The sequence below is a fragment of the Astatotilapia calliptera genome, chromosome 5 (assembly GCF_964374335.1).
Source record: "Astatotilapia calliptera chromosome 5, fAstCal68.1, whole genome shotgun sequence".
Lineage (NCBI taxonomy): Eukaryota > Metazoa > Chordata > Actinopteri > Cichliformes > Cichlidae > Astatotilapia > Astatotilapia calliptera.
In genome coordinates, this window is record NC_137426.1 from 6,844,356 (window position 1) to 6,864,159 (window position 19,804).

The window sequence follows — 19,804 nt, forward strand, 5'->3', positions numbered from 1 at the left end:
TGTCTAGCTTTTATTAAATAATTATCTAAATCTTACAACCAAAGTTTTTATCTGATGTAAAATGTATAGAAATCATACATATACCAACAAGACGGTGTACATATGGAAAAGATATATATAAATTTTATAAAGTTTGTATCTGTCTTGTGTGAAACTTGTATGAAAAGCATACAAGAGTAAAAACAGATATAAGATCCCTTGAAAGATTATATAATGAATCTTGTATGTTTTGGATACTAAAACAACATATGAAAGTAATAAGAAAGTGGCCACTTTCATGAGTAAATCATGTAAGTTTTTACTATTTCTTTTCCATATGGGACTGTCACAGCAGCATTTGTTTTCATTCAAAGGCTTTATGGCTTTAATACCTGGTGGGCCGGTCTGTAGTCAAAATGCCCGATTTTCTGTCCCAGTCCAGCCCTGCAGGTTAATACTGGCAGTGTCACCATGCCAGCTGACTGTATTTCATCATCAGCCAGTGTTGTTCTTGATCAATATTACCAAAGTTTACCATAAGGCAGCATAGAAAGTATTTACTTGCTTTCAGGTTTCATTCAAATGTTAGTCTTTTCAGTTGTTTCCCCACTTTTTTCCTGTTTCAAAATCACCAGTTTGTGAGAAGATTATCTTCTTTTTTTTAACAGGCAGATAAAGTTTTACATTGGCATTGGCTAATTTGTCAATTGTTTGTTACAAATGTTCGTATTTTAATATTCAAAAATGTTTTTGCCCAAAACATATGTGCACTATATGTCAGTAAAAATACTATGCAAATATTGCTGTCCTTGAATACTGAGTAAACACTGACAAAGCACTGATTGTATCTCTTGTACTTTATCAACACAGTATCTAAAAACTTTGCACCATAGTGGTTAAAATCTCATTTGAATAAGAGTTAAAAGCGCATTCGGTTATTAGGTTTATAGGGTTATTGAATTATGGTTAACGGTTGGTAGGTCTGTGAAGGTTCTCAGTCATCCAGGTCATCGTAGTCAAAGGAGCTTGCAAGCTCCTTTGATTAACGGTTGGTAGAATTTTTTAAACTTTATCTGCCAATTACATCTGCCACCCTTCTCCAAATCTGTGCCCCTACCTGGCCCCCCCAACAAAAATTTTCTAGACACGCCACTGGATGTAACATAAAAAAACTATATTTTGCGTAATAGCACAACTGAAGTGAGTACTCTTAATATCTTAAGCACATGTTTATGTTTATAGTTAGAAACTTTTACATAACTAGTATTTTTTAAAGAACTTTTTCCTGTAATGGAGTATATTCACTGCACTTTTGGAACGTTTAACGAGGACCTATTCCGCCATCATCGTCACCAGCCCTAATTTTGCTGCAGTAGCACCAACAAACAGAGGGGGGCGTCTTGAACCTGTGACGTCCATCCCAACACTCGTTCTCGCTCTCGCGGTAGCTCCGCGCCTACACCGGCGGCGACATTCAGAGAGGAGATGGCGGCCAGAGGGGGGTTTCAGTCGGCACCGACGGGTGGTGGTGGAGCAATGGGACCTGGACCACCGGTACCGGGTGCAGGACCAGGCATGGGACCAGGAACACCTTCTGGAAGAATGGGACCATCAGCTGCCGCGCAGAACCACATGTACCGCTCACCGATGCCCGGGCCTGGGTACCCGGTAAGATATCGCTCTATCTTTGCTGCTGACGCGTTAGCGAGTCCGCTAGAACAAAGCCTCGCTCCGCTTGCTTTGTCCCTAGTGGCTAGCATTAACCCCCTTCACCAGCGTAGGCCACAGCTCATACTAGCTAGCAGCCCGGTTCAAAATTGGTGATGTACTTGAAATATTTCACCAGTCGCTCAGGATGACCATCAGAGTTTGTTTGTTGTTTGAATTTGCTAACCCTCCCGCCCGCTAACATTAAGGTTAGCTAGCTAATCGCAGCATCCAGTTAGCTTAGCCTGCTAACCCTGCTAACTGTTAACTGTATTTCGACCAGTTTTCTTATCAAAAAGACCCAAAATGTGCACCGTGTAGTTGGTAAACCTAACAATTAAACCATCCCTTAAGTTTTAGGAGTTGTAGTTTGTGAAGTTCAGGCTCGGTTTGAACTCAGAAGTTGTTATAAGTCGAGCCTAGTTTTGAATGAATCGGCTGCATCAATATTAGTTTGTGTCAATGTAAATTTACAACATACAGAAACGATGATTAAGGAGAGGTGCCAGTCAGTAGCAGACTTCACTCTGTGTTTAGCTGGTGCAGTTTGTCTCGTCGAAGTTGGTGTTTACAACTTGTAAAGTCTGTTTAGTGAGCCCACTGGTCTGCCGCAAAGTACACCAAGTACCAAGAAACGCTGGGATCTCAGCATGAACTCACTACACATCTAAACTGCTGGAAGGATGTTTAGTTGTTAATTTTGAGTCTTATAAGCTGATATTTTCTGATCTTCAAATCAGATTACAGCGGTTAGTCGATTGGTCACAATTAATAATAATAATAATTACAAGATTAATCTGCAGTCGTTTCTCACATTTGAAATATAATAATTGACACTATCTATTAACATTTACACAGTGCAGAATTGATTTGAAAACACATTAACATTGTCCACCAGCAGCACTGGTAAATGTAATCTTATTTGCCAGTATAGCATCAACAAACTGGATGTACAGTAACTGGTTTGTTGTTTGTCTGTCTCAGAAAGGGGAAAGTTGCCTCGCAAACACTTGTCGAAATAGTCGAAAATGTACTTACGGACCTGCTGGTGATACACACATATTAAACATGATTTAACAGTAGTCTATGATCCCCTAAATTGCAGAGATACTCAGAGTAATTATGCAGTAAAATAGATAGCATTAAACAGATGTCCAAAGGAGGCAGTTTCTACAAATTGTCACAATGAATACACAATAAAACCGTGGTGCATTCACTCTCAGCCACTAGTTATCTTGTTTGTTTGCTTTAAGATTTGTGTATTTCAAGATATTGTGATAATATTTTGATTTATATCACTTTTGCATAGGTGGGTCCTCATACTCATTTGATTCTATTAGTTAGGAAACTTGATGTTTTGGTCTCGGGGAGAAGAAAAAAAACAAAATTTTTAGTGTACTTCCTGTCAGATTAAACATTTCCAGAATCCCATCCACATTTGCTGTGTTGCTTGCGTTTGGTCTAAAGTGGATGTTTCAGGCTCTGGTTGCCTTGGTAATACTGTAATTTATTTACCAGCCTGTCTTATGTCAGTCAGCGGTATCAGTGACGGCAGCTTGGAAAACGTCCTTCACTTTGTTTGCACTATTAAATGTTGCTGCTTGCAAGCTACAGTCATCAATACAACGTTGTTTTTTCCCCCTGTATTGTTGTAAATATAATTGCAATTTTCCCTAAAATATTGTAAAATAGTTTTGAGGCTAATATGACCGACTCTGACTGTAATGGGAGAAGAATGAATATGGGGAACTGTGAAGGTGAATGCAAAGTGCACCTTCACAGTTGCCTGACTCTGAACCACAAAATAGTTTGATAAAGACCAACTTGTTTCAACTCCAGACGGTGATGTTGATTAGGTTGCCGAATATTTCTGTATGTCGAGGGTGGAAATCCCTGGAATATAATTTTTAAAAACCTCCCTTTAATACATATAGAGATGCACAGCTCACAGATGCACAGAAAATGAAAGAAAAAATGTTTAAGCAGTTAAAATGACAGCAGCTCATTTTCTATCTTGAAATCCCACACTATATTAATATGGAGATACTGATCATTTCAGAAGTTTAACTGCAAGGCAGAAGATGCTGCCAAATTCTCCTTCTAGTTCTTATGTAACAGAATCAAGGTCCATGAGTGACTACTGAGATTTAAAGGTGAGCTCCCTTTGGCTGAAGAAACGGAAATCTTTCATTTGCTTTCACATCCTGCAACACGTCGTTCTGCACAGTGGGGTCTCAAGAAAATGACCAAGAAGCAAACATTTTCAGTAATCAGGACTTCCGATCCTAAATGTTTTCAAATGAATGGACATTAAAGCTGATTGTGTGCTCCAGCAATATACTGCGTGCATGCTCCGTTACTATGATATTTGATCAGAACTCTTTGGTTTCTTGGTCTTATTATCCCATGTATGCTCTTGCATTCATATTTAGTATCAGAGTATAAATTTTCATATCCTGATCTGTAGTCCTGGGTTTATTCCCCCGATATTGCATTGGATTGAGTCATCTCCAGCTAATATGTTGTGTCTTAAGATAAGAGAATTGTATTAAAATCAAGACATAAAGATGAGTCATTTATCACTGATCCACAGCTGAAGTGTTTGCTTCTTAGCTACTACCAACCAGAAAGACAGCTCAGTAAATGGTTGTCACATATTTTTTTCCCTTCCAACGTCCTTGGCAGCCTTTCACACCATAGTCAAAAGAGACTTCATACTCTGAATACTGCAGATTTCCACTTGTTCTCAGGCAAGCCAAGGTTGCGCTGATGTATAGTGTAAAAAGTACTAAATGATCGGCATGTTTCCCCAATCTGCCTACACCACACTGTGGAAAAGGCAGAGCCCATTCATCTGGCCTGTATTGTTGAGAAGTCAATGTCCTTCACTCTTCCTCTCTTTCACTGTTCACCATGCGATGAAGAGAGAGTGTGTTTTGCCTTCATCTGTCACATTTGTTGGACTGACTGCTGGAGGAAAAGCTGCTATCAGTGATTTGTCACTTATCTGCTGCTCTCGCCTGCATTCATGCAGTCAAATACAAGAAGTCGCCTGTTTGAGTTCTTAGCACATGGTTTGGTGAGTTGACTGTGGTGATTTTTGTCTATTTACTTTAATGAAAGGCATGCATAAATTTGCTGATACTGCTAATATGAAGCATCAGATATAAAAGTATGTGGGCTGTGTCTCAGAGTGGTAGTGTTGAGTTTTTTGTGTGTTGTGGGATTTGTAATTTTCTAGAATATATTTACATCAGCAGATGTGCTGCAAATGTTTTGTTTGCAAATTTACATTGACGTTTTCCCACTGTGTCAGTTTTGCATTTTATTTTAAACACTACAAATGTATTCTCGGATCAATAAGGACTGAAATGGAACGGTAGAAAACTTTGATGTGCTTTTGTCTTCAAGTCTTCACAAACATTGATCCTAATTTGTGCACTTTTCACTTTTGAGAATTAGCTACACAACAGCTCAGATGTTATTTTCACCTGAAACAGATTTTTTCCCCCCTTTTTTCCCTCTTTTTTTAATAAGCAAGGCTCAGAGTTGTTTTATTGCTACACCCGTGAACTGCGTCTCTGCCACTGTAGCTGCAAACATTCAATTTTTGTGTGCATGGGTGGGGCCAGGGCTACATAGTCACAGATAGTCATGGGGTTAAATTGCCACTTGAAGCACAATTTGCCATGTTGGACCACAAGGTTGGTAGGAAAGTGTTGGATTGTTGTGAGCATTTATGTGTCGATCGGGGACCTTTGAGAGGATTGCTGTTTGTAAGTTATTCAGGAACAATTTATACACATTTGATGGCTGCAGTAAAAGATTTTTTTTTTTATCGTTTATTTCAAGTTGTGTTCTTTCCTCATACCAACACAGTCTGAAGTCAAATACATTATTACACAAACCACCCCCTTGGGGATTAAAGTGTGTGTGTGTGTGTGTGTGTGTGTGTGTGTGTGTGTGTGTGTGTGTGTGTGTGTGTGTGTGGATAGATACACACACACATATATATAGATACACATATACATTAGTGTAAAAATAATGGAAATAAGAAAGAAAAGATAAGGAGAGAGAGGCAAAAAGGCAAAATTAGGATTACCAATCAGTTCCCAGTATAGTAGCTGCAGAAACTGATCACTTGAGCATAAGAAAAATGGAATTTTACCTCAAATACTTGTTGTGACAATTCATAGAAAACTTGTAAGACATGTTGGTCCACAGATTTATTTCTTAACACACCTTAAAATAAAGGCTAAGGTGTCTTGTTTAAAATCTGCAAAATGTATCTTTTCTACACGTTCTACATGTAAAGAATTACAAATTTCAACGGCCTTTTTGTGTGATCATGGCCTTATTTTCTATGCAGAGACCAGGCATGCCTCCTTCCAGTCGCATGACCCCTCAGGGACCAGCTATGGGCCCTCCGGGATACGGCAACAGCCCCGTGTCCCGTCCTGGCATGCCAGGTGTGATGGATCCGTCTCGTAAGAGGCCGGCTCCTCAACAGATTCAGCAGGTTCAGCAACAACAGAACCGCAACCAGCAGTAAGTCCCCACTCGCTGCCTACTCAGCATGCTTTTTTAATCACAATTATTGCAGCCCTCTCTTTAGGGGACTATTATTTTGTGTCTTTGTATGTGTGCAAGTGTATATGAACATGGTACCTGGAAAATGTGTCCCACAGACTGAAGAATTTGACTGACTTCCTTGTCTTTTTGTAAAGACACACAAAACTGCTCTGACTTGCACTCAAACGCCTATTGTTTCGATGATTTATTTTCACAGCACAAAGAAGAAGAAGATGGCTGATAAAATTCTACCTCAGAGGGTGAGTATTAATCAAACCACAGTGCATGAACAATCCATTAATTCCAGCTTTGATTATGCTACATCTGGCAGTCCATGTGAACTTTAATTTAAGTGGCTCCAAACAAAGGACAGTTGGTCTTTAAAGTGCCCTGGTTAAAATGCTGGGATTTAGAGAGTGCTAACTATAAGTGCTTGGGCAATTTACTAAAGATTTTAGCACTGTACAATGCAAAATGGGGACCTCCAAAGGTTTTGTGATGACAGTAATGAACAAAATCGCTATTAACTCTAGAAGTATTTCTTCTCTCACTCCACCTGATCTCCCTGTCTTTCATCTCCCTGTGTGTGAAATGTGAAAATAGGCTGCAGGGTGGACATAAACTTCAGCTGTGATAAAGAAATGATCTACTTATCTTGTATCATGAAAATGGAGGTTGTAGTTCAGGAGGTAGACTAGGTCAGCTACTAATCGGAAGGTTGGTGGTTCGATCTCTGCATGTCAAATGTCCTGGGGCAAGATTGTAACCTCAAGTTGCTCATCGATGAATGTGTGTGAAAGCACTTAGGTAGAAAAAGCATAGAAAATATGAATGAGGCAAGTTGTATGAAGTGCTATGAGTACTCAGAGTAGAAAAGCACTGTATAAGAGCCATTCCATTTACCATTTGTCCTGAATCATGTGATACATTTAATAATCAGCACATTTCTGTTTTAAGTCACAAATCCAAGTGAAACGCTCACCGTCAAGCCCTCGCATTTCTGCTGGTTTTCAGAGTTGCTAAGAATAACTGATTTATAGTACTGACCTCATATGATCCCACTAATGTGAATATACTGACTGCAGGGGCAAAAGTAGTTGTTAGTGAAGATTCACTTCAGCCAGTTTGCTTTTGAGGTGAACTCATAACTATGATTGATGACATGTCGCTGACTCAAATGGGCCAAGAGCTGGCAAGTCAGCTTGCCTGAGACACTCTTTTTGGAGCCTTGGGCCATCAGGTCATTAGTTACGTTGAACCCCAATTTTAGGCACTCATGGTGTTCTCCAGTGTGTGGATGTCAATCATAAATTTGTCAAGAAAAGAGTTCTATTATATCCTTTTAATCTTATATTAAATCGCACATCAACATTGTTTTCTCATAGGATATTATAATTTAAAGTTGCAGTCTTGTGATATCCTTTTCATTTATTCATATATATTTTACAGCTGAACAGAGTAGCATTCATAAGAGAACACCATATGGAAGTAAGGCTGGCTGTTGTATTTGATCTATTCTTGCACTTTATTTAAATGTAGTTAGTGGTGTGATAGTAAAATGTCTGCTGCAATATCTTGGTTTTTCTGAAGAGAGATTTCTCTCTCTTTCTCTTGATCTGTCAAGCTTGAGATTCATTTTCAGCAGAAATAGACCCAGCATGTAAAGCTAGCAGAGCAGGCAGCAGATATGTGGTCACCCGTGGCTCACAGACCCTGTGGACACGTACACATTCAGACTGGAATCAGGGAGAGTATGAACAACTGAGAAACTGGGTTTTCTTAGACTGACAGATGGAAAAAGAAGTACAGGTTACAGATTTTAATTTCAATTACGATTGATGCTTCCAAGGGTTAAAACAAATTCTTGTTTTTGATTTCAGCACATATTGTCACTCACTATTTTTTCTTTTCTTTTACTATCATTAAAGTTCAAGGATATCTGCCTGAATAAAAAGTTTTCTTTTTACAAGTTTAATGAATCCACTGTCTATTTAAATGATTTTGAGTTCTAATACTCAATAATTGTGATCTCAGTCCTGGCCAATAATAAGTGATTATTAAAGATTATTCTAAAGACACCTGTAGTCACTAGTATCCTTTGTCTCCTAGATCAGGGAACTGGTCCCAGAGTCTCAGGCTTACATGGATCTGCTGGCTTTTGAGAGGAAGCTGGACCAGACCATCATGCGCAAGAGGCTGGACATTCAGGAGGCCCTCAAGAGGCCAATTAAGGTATATTTCAGTCAAGCTCATCACAGGTGTTCCATGTTACCTTTAACTGGTCATTTAAGAGTGATGTCAGTCAGTGAAGAGTTAGTCAGAACAAATGTCTACATTTTACAGATTGCTGCTTACTTTCCCTTGATCTTCTGCACCACACTGTTTTTGTTCAGATGATGACGCTGCCTAATGGTTTTATTGACTGTTGTAGCACTTGATGAAAAGATTTCTGAATATTGTGATGTTAACACACATATTTTGTGTAAATTAAAGCAAACCTTATCCACAAGTGGCCGACGAGGCAGATGGAGCTAATGTTTGATTTGGCTAAGGTTTCAGTCTGCTCTAAATACTTGGCTTCAACGTTTTCTCTACTGTTAATCCTTCTGATAATCCCTGTTATGTTCCTCACATGTGAGCATATGACACACACACACCAAAATCTACCGTTTGAGGAGCAGCTAATCTGAAGAAAGCCACCTCTAAATCAGTGTCTTTAAAGGAAGAGGACATAAAAGGGCTCTACAAAGGACCTCTATCAGAATCAGAATACTTTATTAATTTCAGAGGAAATTATGTGGTCACAGTTGCTCCAAGACAGTAAAAACAGTAACTAAGTAAAGTAAATTAAATCATTCAAAATATTACAAAGTTACAAAATATAACAAAATAGCTCTAATCATAAATATCCTAGCACATTACCCAAAATTAAATATATATGGTTGACATTGCAGTGCCCTTCTTATCATATTAACTTTAATTTGCTCTGTAGAGGATGTGATATTAAGGGTGTGCAACTATTGCAGCGTATACTGTGCTTTAGATGGAGCAAGGTGAGCACGTCATGGAGTGGGTGGGAGAAATTGTCCAGCGTTGTTCTTATCTTGGACAACATCCGCCTTTCCGACACAACCTTTAGAGAGTCCAGCTACATCCCAAGTTTTCCTTTTATTCAGTCTGTTGGCATCTGTGACCCTCAACCTGCTGTGCCAGCATGCAGCAGCATAGGGGATGACACTGGCCACTTGTAGAAAATCCTGAGCATTGTCCAACAGATGTTAAAAGACCTCAGCCGCCTCAGAGAAGGGACTGCCCTCGTCCTTCCTCTACGGAGCAGTGGTGCTTTTAAACAGAGTCCAGTTTAATGTCAGTGTGTACTCTGAAGTATTTATAGCGATAATTTATAGATATTTATATGTTTTTATACTATATTATATTTTTATAGACAATTTATAGAGATCTCTATATATAAATACATATTTTACTTGTATGAAGGGAGAAAATAATGCAGTCCAGAAAATGGCTATAATGGGTCCAGACTCAGTGTAGCTATAAAGTCAGTGTTGATTAACTGATGAGACACAAATTTAAAGTTTCTTTTCTATTATTGTTTTCAGCAAAAGAGAAAGCTAAGGATTTTTATCTCCAACACCTTCAACCCAGCAAAGCCTGATGCTGAGGATGGAGAGGGCACAGTTGCATCATGGGAGCTACGTGTCGAGGGGCGTCTGCTGGAAGATGTAAGCTTATCAAATTTGTTCAGTTTATAGTAATTATTTGTGGCTGCCCAGTTAGGTATGGCTTAGCTGGTTTGCTGTATTGGGATAAAGTAAAAAGTAGTTTTTATTTTCCACAGTAGGGTCAAAAAATTACCATCAAACTATTAAGATTATGATGGTCTTGTTCGGTTACACGGACCTAAGACTGTTAAACAGCTTCAGTGTTATTTCTTTATCTTTAATTTTTCATTAAAAATATTTCAGCCTAATATCACAGGCAGCTTACTTAACGTGGTATTTAATTTTGTTTGCAGACAGCCGTGTCAAAGTATGAAGCCACGAAACAGAAAAGAAAGTTCTCCTCATTCTTCAAGTCCTTGGTGATCGAGCTGGACAAAGATCTATATGGTCCAGATAATCACCTTGTGGAAGTAAGATGGTTTTTTTATCACATCTGAAAGTATCAATGTTCATTACTTTTCTAATCATGTTTTTGTTGAATATCTTTTTATAGTTCTTAGAGTAATTTAAAGTATAATATGGAAGATTTTTGTACTGATAAGTTTTAAAATACTGGTATCAGCACACTGTTAAACTGAGTGTTACAAACACATGACAGAGCTAACCAATGACTGAATTATAAATATATTCTTAGTTTCAACGAGTATAAGTGTACTAACTGCTCCGAAGTGAAGTTAGGTTGATGGTAGATAATGGTAGCTACTTAATTAGAACTGATTTAGGGTGAATATATGTGACTAAATGTAATGTAAACAACACAATAATATATTTCCTTGGACATGACCATAGTTTATGCATAAGTCGCTTAAAGTAGACCACTTCTGTGATCTCACAATACTTCATGACACTGCATCCTTTGTTATTTTTCTTGTTTTGCTTCTCCAACATCAGAAGTTGTGAATAATACTGTGCGTTTAAATAAGATCAACTGATATTAATGAACAATATTAACTTGGAGACTTAACTAATTACTTGTTCCTTAAATGCTGCTTGTATCACTTCAGTGGCATAGGACTGCGACAACCCAGGAGACCGATGGTTTCCAGGTGAAGAGGCCAGGTGATGTGGGTGTTCGTTGCACCGTCCTTCTCATGCTTGATTACCAGGTAAACAGACTCTGTTCTCAGCGAGTGATCTTGAAACATTTCTTCATGAATTCACTCACCTTTTCGTCTTTCTGTGTGCCGCACAGCCCCCTCAGTTCAAGCTGGACCCCCGACTGGCCCGTATGTTGGGTATCCACACCCAGACCAGACCCGTCATCATTCAGGCCCTGTGGCAGTACGTGAAGACCCACAAACTCCAGGACCCACATGAGCGGGAGTTCATCAACTGTGACAAATACTTGCAGCAGGTGAGCGCAGTTGCTTTTTTCACACATCGGACATGTCGAAGTGGTACATTTTGTTACTTGAGTTTCACCAAAAGGCGGCCCACTCCATTTCTTAAATGTGATGAACATTAGCTGGTAGCTGGAAAGAGCAACCGGTGTCACAGTTTTTCTGGATCCTGCTGTGGATGTTGAACAGCTCGCCTTCCCCTCTCTCTATCTATCCTTTTATGGAGACATTCTCTCCATCTGGGTCACTGTCCAGTCTCTTGGTGCTTTTTCTGCTCTACCAACATAAACATAGGATTTTATAAGGTTAATGATTTATTCCTACTGAACTGATAGAATTTCAGGGTGCATAATAAGCATTATCAAGCTCTAACGCAATTTAAATGTGGTTGTCAGGCATATTCTTAACGTGAACAAACCAGTGTATTCTGCTGGATGCTGCAGAGTAGTGAAGTCATGTTTATCTAAACATTCTTTATTTCATACTTTCATTTTGCAGATCTTTGAGACTCAGCGAATGAAGTTTTCTGAGATCCCACAGCGCTTGCATGCACTTCTCATGCCCCCAGAGCCCATCATCATCAACCATCTGATCAGGTATGTTTTGATTCTACAAAAATCATTATCAGTATGTCAGTAAATGGGGAAAAAATCTAATTTTTTTGTTGGACTGAAGTGTTCTGATGAATTTTGTCCACTGATCCATGCTTTGACTCAGTTATTGTTTCTCTTCTAGTTATTTTTCTTGTCTTAATTAGCAGCGACCACTAAATGCTCAAAAAGCTATGAGACTGTCTATGAGAATTTTAACCCTTTTTAGGTTTGGATTGCTGCTGTTGTTGAATAATTTAATCACTTGTTGCTAATGTGATTTAATCACATACTGTAAAAAAACATACTGTACACAGTAAACTGTATTGTTTTGATAGTGTGGATCCTAATGACCAAAAGAAGACTGCCTGCTATGACATTGATGTGGAGGTGGACGACACGTTGAAGACCCAGATGAACTCCTTCCTTCTCTCCACAGCCAGCCAGCAGGAAATAGCAGGGCTGGACAACAAGGTACATACCTCACCCAGCAGTCACTCGCTGTTCTTTTTATGGATGTTACTGGTAGTTTTAGACAGGGCTGTGTTTTCAGAGTGGGAGTAGTGTTTCCTGTTTCCTAGAGTTTTGTGTGGCCTTTTGATCACTTAACTACTAAATCACCTCCCTCTGTAGTGAAGGGAAAAAAGTGTACTCGCTCAAAAAGAAGTGTGCGAAGTTTTTTTTTCTTTTTCTTTGATTTTTTTTTTTCTAAGCAGTGAGCAGGTTTTTCTAATGTGCAGATCTTGCAAATTTAAAAAGATTAAAACAACTGGGAATGTGCTGTTTATATATATATATATATATGTGTGTGTGTGTGTGTGTGTGTGTGTGTGTGTATGTGTGTGTGTGTGTGTGTGTGTATGTGTGTGTGTGTGTGTGTGTATATATATATGTGTGTGTGTGTATATATATATGTGTGTGTGTGTATATATATATGTGTGTGTGTGTATATATATATATGTGTGTGTGTGTATATATATATATGTGTGTGTGTATATATGTGTGTGTGTGTATATATATATGTGTGTGTGTATATATATAGCAATCTTTGATTGAACCTATCATTTTGATTGTCTCCCATTTTGTGAACCTGCTGAGGGCAATTTCACACATATTTGCTCTCTTAAATTGCTGCCTGTGTATTACTGGCTTCTTACTCCGTTTTGAGGTCGATCAGGTCCTCTTGACCTCCTCCTAGCGCCCGTTACCTTGACTGGGATGGCTGTAATCACATTGATAAGGCACAAAGCCATTCAGCAAAAAGACGTCCCTCTGTGGAGTCTTTGTTCTAAAGCAACTCAACAATCTAACAACAGAGATTGTTTACAGGATACAGACGCCTTTCATTTTGTTACTTTCTTTTGGGTTTGGTGAGGATTGCTGTTATACATCCTGTTCCTGCTGGCCTAATATTAGAAAAAGCCTGTAGCTTAGCCTTGTTGAACTATTTGTAGTGCATTTTGAAAGCCTGAGAATCTTATAAACCAGAGATGGGGCTCGTATTTTTTCCCAGCACCTCTGTTAAGGTTTTCCAAAATAAAACTTTTCGAAATATTTCCCTATGCCAAGACATAGCCAGGCTTTGTAGCCAGTGAATAATAAAACACATTTTAATGTCTATGTTTTTTTGTTTTTTATACACGGAAAGAGTGCTGCTTAGGCGGAAATAGGTCCTTGTATCATGGAAGAAAAAATTGAACAGAATAATGGTCTCATAGGTAAGGAAAGTCTTCTATGAGCTGAGATAATTGTGATTCACTTTAAAGGCAGAGATTCTCAGGACCCCCTCCTGCAGTCACTCACCTCCCCATCCTGACAAATTGGTCTCTTTTAAATTCCAAAAGGAATCCAGGGTCACATCTGGGGTCTTGTTTTTATAGCAGAAATAATGGAGATCTGAGGCTTGAATCCCCAAAAGAGAGCCGGTTGATGAGTGCACTCTGATGCAACTATTTCCCCTTTGATTACCCTGTGCATGTTCACTTTTGCTGGTTAGAGACTACAGTACCTTTTAATTACAGGCCAAGGTTATATCCATATTTTTTAGGGATGCTCGTGACTGGATGATTAAAAGTAGCTGGCTTCACTAGCTGGCACCAGAAATACTTGTTAGTTAAATAAATTATTCATATTTTATTAATGTAAACCTCTTAAATGTTGGGTTTGAGGACAGAAAACTGCCACACCAATCAGCACAGATCTGCAACTCTTTTATCTAGAAAAGGAACGGCTGTATGCAGGCTCTATAAACAACATATTACCACTCGAATGGAAAAATGTATTACCACATTCTGCCTGTTGACAGGAGCATTAGCCACTATCTGCAAAGTAATCTGTCATTGTGTGTGTGTGTAATGTGCAATATTCTGTGTGGCCCAGAGTACCACAATACAATCTGATTTTCGAGGAATATGGTTTGAAATGGCTCTTATATTTGTACAGACAGTGTAATTTCAGGATTTAGGTGCTTAATATGGACTTTCAGTGTTTTCTTACTTTTAGTTTAGTCGACTACATTAGTGTTATTTTTTTTTAACCCTGTTTAATTGATTCATTCATTCCAAGTTAAGTTGTTGAGCATTATATTGAAGCATATATGTATGTATATGTGTGCTGTATATGTTAACAGCATCAAATACACAAGTCTGGTGACTCTTATGAATACGCACATGTATATGTATACATATACATGTGTAGATTGATGGATGGATGTCCGCCTTTGTTTTGTGACGTGTGTGTGTGTGTGTGTGTGTGTGTGTGTGTGTGTGTGTGTGTGTGTGTGTGTGTGTGTGTGTGTGTGTGTGTGTGTGTGTGTGTGTGTGTGTGTGTGTGTGTGTGTGTGTGTGTGTAACTTTATTGCCTACATAGGTGTCAGAGAAAATGATAGGAAAGATATATCAGTGTAATTAGAGGTTTTAAAACTGCTCGTATAATTTATGGTGCAATAAAAGATTTATAAAGGGATGTCCCTGGTGTAATCGTTTTGATCTGAGGAATACTAAACACCTGTTAATTTAGTTAGCTACATCAAGTCTTTTAACATGACAGGCTTTCTGTTTTGTGCTTGATTCTTCTCAGATCCATGAAACCATTGAGACCATTAACCAGCTGAAGACCCAGAGGGAGTTCATGTTGAGTTTTGCCAGGGATCCTCAGGGCTTTATCAACGACTGGCTGCAGTCCCAGTGCAGAGACCTCAAGGTGAGTGTGTCTGTCCTGCTACTTTAAGAGAGGATCTTAAAGTAGCATTGAGCTTTTTTTATTATCTCTAGTCACAGCAGGCATCAGTAGATGTACCATGTCATCAAATCCTCCTCCCAACACACATCACTGTGATTGGCTGTGTAGGATGTGTGTAAGAATAAGAAAAACATTTTGAACCGCCTAAAGTTTATATCTAAATGTGGAGTTGAGGTTCGCTCAGATGAGTAAGTGCTGAGTAATCCTTTTTACCACACAGCCGTTCAGAAATAAACCCCTTACGGATCAGAAAGAGGACAGAGCAGCAGCACCAGTTTCTCCACTGACAACCTTAAAAAAGATAAGAATGCAACGCAGCAGAAAGATGCACAGCATCACAAGTAGAAAGATGTGACTCATTGCTTTCCTCTACCAGATTTTGTCATTCTGTTCCACCACAGTCAGATTTCACTATTTTTATTTCTGCCTACACTGTACATAACGCAACAGATTCTTTTCTTTCATTTTATTTTTTCCTGTTGTAGAACAGGGGTCCATTTCTTTTCCTTAGGCTGTTTTGTGATTAGATTTATGTAAAAATAAATAAGTGACCCGACTTCCTGTAAAATTTATTTAAATGCAAAGCTTTAAGCAGATTATGGGCATGTTATTTGTAGACAGAAAAGAAATGGCAGGAATAACAAACAGAAGTAGAAGGTGGGAAAAAAAGACACCTTCTGAGGTCAAAATATCACACAAGTAGACAATAACAGATGACCAGATAATTAAATGAAAGCCACTTGACATGCATGATTTTTTTTTGTCATAAAGTGCTCTGTGCCATATTTGTAAATTGGCAATCCACAGATTTGGAGGTATTAGAGTTTAACAGTATTTGATCCTTTGACTTGAGTTTACGTCGTGCATTGCTCGAAACCTCAGATCATGCACACAAACCCCATGCTGCTCAATCAGGTGTAGCAGAGTCAAAATAGAGCGTGAAACATTTAATAACGTCTGACTGCATGCATGCTCGCCCCCATCTTTCTGTGAGCGAGCCGGTTAACTGCTTGACCAGCTGTCACCCACCTGCAGTGTTTGCTCAGTCGGATCACTGTAAAATTGAACAAATTCAGTCTGAAGCTCAGTAGCTGCTCTCAAAGCAAATCCCCAGTTGGCCTTGCGGAGACCCTGTGCCCTTTAATTTATCAGCTGGTGCACTAGTTTAGATGGAGGTTGATACAATAATATCTCTTTCTGTTAACAGACCATGACAGATGTGGTAGGAAACCCAGAAGAGGAGCGAAGAGCAGAGTTTTACTACCAGCCGTGGGCTCAGGAGGCCGTCTGCCGTTACTTCTACTCCAAGGTAACTCAGTTTTCTTTTCTTCTTTGTTTTATTTTAGCAAAGAGATCGTACCAAGGAATTTAGCTTTTATAGAGAAGTTTGTGGTTTTCAGATGATTAATTTTTATTACTTAAATATGTCGTACTCGGCTTATCATTTTTTTCAAAAATGTCTCAGTGGAATCTGCCATGGTGCAACAAGTCATCCACGTAAATAACTGATAGGATGTCATTTTGGAGTTTTCTATTTAGATACACAGCAGAATGTTTTCGTATCAAGTTATAGACATCAGTAGTATTTGTTTTTAGATAACATATTTAGGCTGATCCATCTGGGTTTGCACAGAAGTCAACAATCATGTCTTAAATGCTTTCTTAGTTTATACATAATTGTATTTTTATAAGAGCTAAAGGAAAACATTTCACTATTTCTAGAGCCTTTTCTGAAATTGTTGTTACAGGCCAATAGAAGTGGGAATCACCAGACGCCCCACGCTATATTATCACAATACTTCACTCACAATGCAATATTATTGTGATTTTAACGTTCTTTTGCGATATGCTGAGTATTTCAATAACACATATTGTGATTTATCACCTAACCTCAAAATTAAGCTATCTGTATTTATCTAATAAGAAAATTTATATCGCACAGCTTTTTTTTCTTTGCTGCAAAGTAGTTACCAACGTCATTAAAAACTAGGGCTGTGTGATATGACCCAAAATCATCCCACCCGATATAAGAATTCTATCGTCCGCTAACGATATAAATCACAAAAATGTAACATTTTCTGTAAATTCTGTGAATCTCGGGCAGCTCGTCTTGCGGGAAGTCTTTCCAGCTGGACGTCATGTACCTGGAGTCGAGTGTTTTAACCGATGCATGAAACTATACATTTTAAGACATAAGTTGTAACGGCCGCCGTTTTCTTTGTGAGTATTTATTACACGGCGTGCTGCGGGGAACAGCCTGTTCTAACGTTTGAGTCTAAGGTTTATTTTTTAGCACCTGGCGGCTCTTTTTTACTTCTCATCCGTAAATAATCTGCTCTTTCACATGATTTAGTTTATTTTGAAAAGTCTCAACAGGATCTTGAGCTTTATTGTGAAAGGTTTATGTGGTACATAAGCAAGCAGACACGTGATGGTGTTACCGTCATTGTTGGTAACCACAACGCATAAAAACAAGCGCTTGTCCGTCCGTAGTGTGGTTATATAAAATATAAAAGAAAGAGAGAACTTAAGAAATTAATATAGCCACTACAGTGACGATCAAAACGATGAATAATACATTGCCGTAAACAGTTTATTTTGTGACACCACAAAACAAACGATAGCGTAAAATGAAACGATAGACGTTTTTATATCGTCATCCGATATATATCGTTATATCGAACAGCCCTACTTAAAACTACCTTAAATGTCGCAATAAGACTCAGTCCATCAGTCTGTGATTGAATATGGCCGATATGGCAATTACATTCAGTCTGTTACTGTGATAAATTGTTGAAAATCTCATATTTGTTGCCATCTTCATAAACATAAATTCACATTTCACTACATTTATTTATTACAGTTGCACTCAGCAACCTTCCTGCTCTATGGGGATATAACCAGAGTACAACCAGCTGGCAGCCAGTTGAGTTGAGTCCGCTCGACTTCTGTTCATTGTCAAAGACAGTTCAGACTGACGACATGATGGTGGCAATCTGTCTGCATCTATAAAGTAGCAGTGTGTCCGGTGTTTGATGCTTTTTCAGTTCAGCCAGGTTTGCTCTGCTAATGTTATCTCAGGATGGTAGACTGTAAGATGACTCCTCTTATTCATAATATTCCCAGAGTATTTAAATACATTTAATATAGTATCACTTCCCACCTCAGCCCCCTTGGCTCCAGTCACTATTAGCAAACTTTGATCTACGATGAAGAACATCTTACTCGTGACTTGATAAATATCTACCAGCACTATTGGATGCACTTTGAGCCCATGCATACCCCTGTTATTTTTTTTTATCTGCTTTTTAATGCTGACTTCTGCTGATTAAATCATCTCTCTGTGAAAACATCTTTTAGGTCCAGCAGAGGCGGCAGGAGCTGGAGCAGGCGCTCGGCATCAGAAACACCTAAAGAAAGTCGTCACATGCAGCAGGAAATGAGAAGACATGTTTTGCTGGTGGAGACAACTAATGTGTGTGCGTGGGACATTTAAACTGACAAACATAGAGAGAGAGATAGATAAAAGATGGCCTCAGCATTTTCTAGGATGTCAATTTTCCTTTATCTTCACCCCCCCCAAGTTTGGTTTCTGCTTTATCTTTTTTCTTTTAATGACAGATTTTTCTCCTCCTCGCACCGAGAGCTCTTGAGCAAAAGTGTCTTTAATTGAAGTTTGATTTTTTTTTCATGTCTTAGCCTTAGCTAGAAGCATTCCTTTCATTTTGACACACTGTGTCCTCACAAAAAACGTAGATTGTACACAGATGAAAAGCAGAAGTCAGACTGTACCTCGCAACTTTAAATGTATTGTCCCTGGAACAAAAAAATAATCTTAAATCAGCCGGAATGTGTCGAGTCTGGCGTGGCTCTTTGTTCCCGTTTTTGGAAAGTAAATTTACACTTTCAACTCCAAGCCTGGCCCCCGGATGCTTGCCCGTTTAGTTAAATATTGATTGTGATTGTGTTTGTAATCAATTGGGCTTTTTTGCTACACATTGGCTGTTCATACGTCACCTTGTTTTAAGTTGCCATTGGTTATTTTTCACAGTTTGTGGCACAGTCTTTTGAGACATTTTAAAGCTCAGTCAATCACAGCAGATTATACATTGTTGTTGGAAAGCGTTTTTATTTGTTAAAGGTGCCATTTGTTTTGACGTTTATTTTTCCTCCTTTTTGTTACTATCAGTGATCCTTGTTTTAAAAATATGTATTATATCCGTACTTGTCTTGTTAGCTAGTACAGATTATCATTGAAGTAGCTAGTATGAGTACCTCTAGTCATTAAAGTTTTGTAAATACTGAGCAGAAAAAACTGAAGATGGATGTGAAGTAAACCTGTATTACTTATCCTGGCTGATCTTTTTCTTAAGTCTTTGTCTATGCTCAGATAGTCAAACCAGTATATTATTAATTGGCCCTCGCTCTCCAAGCCCAGTGGTTTAGCTCTCCGCAACAAAGTAAAGACAGCAGTGACGCTTTACGGAGCACTGCTCTGCAGGGAGACATGCAGTCAGATTCACGTCGCCTGCAAGTTGGGAAGAGTTAAAACGCCTGCGTTTTTAGTTTAGTGTATTTTAATTCTGAGCAGAGAAGTCATAAAACATATGTGGTGGAGCAGATTTGAGGAGCCGGA

General features: G+C 38.7%; 1 protein-coding gene across 1 annotated transcript; it reads left to right on the forward strand.

Annotated features, from left to right (window-relative positions):
- Positions 1–1,391: 1,391 nt before the first annotated feature.
- On the forward strand, positions 1,392–19,188 carry smarcd1 (SWI/SNF related BAF chromatin remodeling complex subunit D1). Its single transcript, XM_026166913.2, has 13 exons — positions 1,392–1,647; positions 6,056–6,234; positions 6,476–6,518; positions 8,368–8,490; positions 9,876–9,998; positions 10,292–10,408; positions 11,003–11,104; positions 11,191–11,352; positions 11,837–11,934; positions 12,267–12,402; positions 15,007–15,129; positions 16,376–16,477; positions 18,529–19,188. The coding sequence occupies exons 1-13, from the start codon at positions 1,465–1,467 to the stop codon at positions 18,580–18,582; spliced, it is 1,545 nt and encodes a 514-aa protein (XP_026022698.1). The 5' UTR covers positions 1,392–1,464; the 3' UTR covers positions 18,583–19,188.
- Positions 19,189–19,804: the final 616 nt, after the last annotated feature.

What these genes read in the sequence shown, in the direction of transcription:
- smarcd1 (XM_026166913.2), top strand. Translation starts at nt 1,465, where the DNA reads ATGGCGGCCAGAGGGGGGTTTCAGTCGGCACCGACGGGTGGTGGTGGA. An exon ending in ATCATCAACCATCTGATCAG is followed by an intron (nt 11,935 to 12,266) that starts GTATGTTTTGAT and finishes TTGTTTTGATAG; the next exon opens with TGTGGATCCTAATGACCAAA. An exon ending in GCCGTTACTTCTACTCCAAG is followed by an intron (nt 16,478 to 18,528) that starts GTAACTCAGTTT and finishes AACATCTTTTAG; the next exon opens with GTCCAGCAGAGGCGGCAGGA.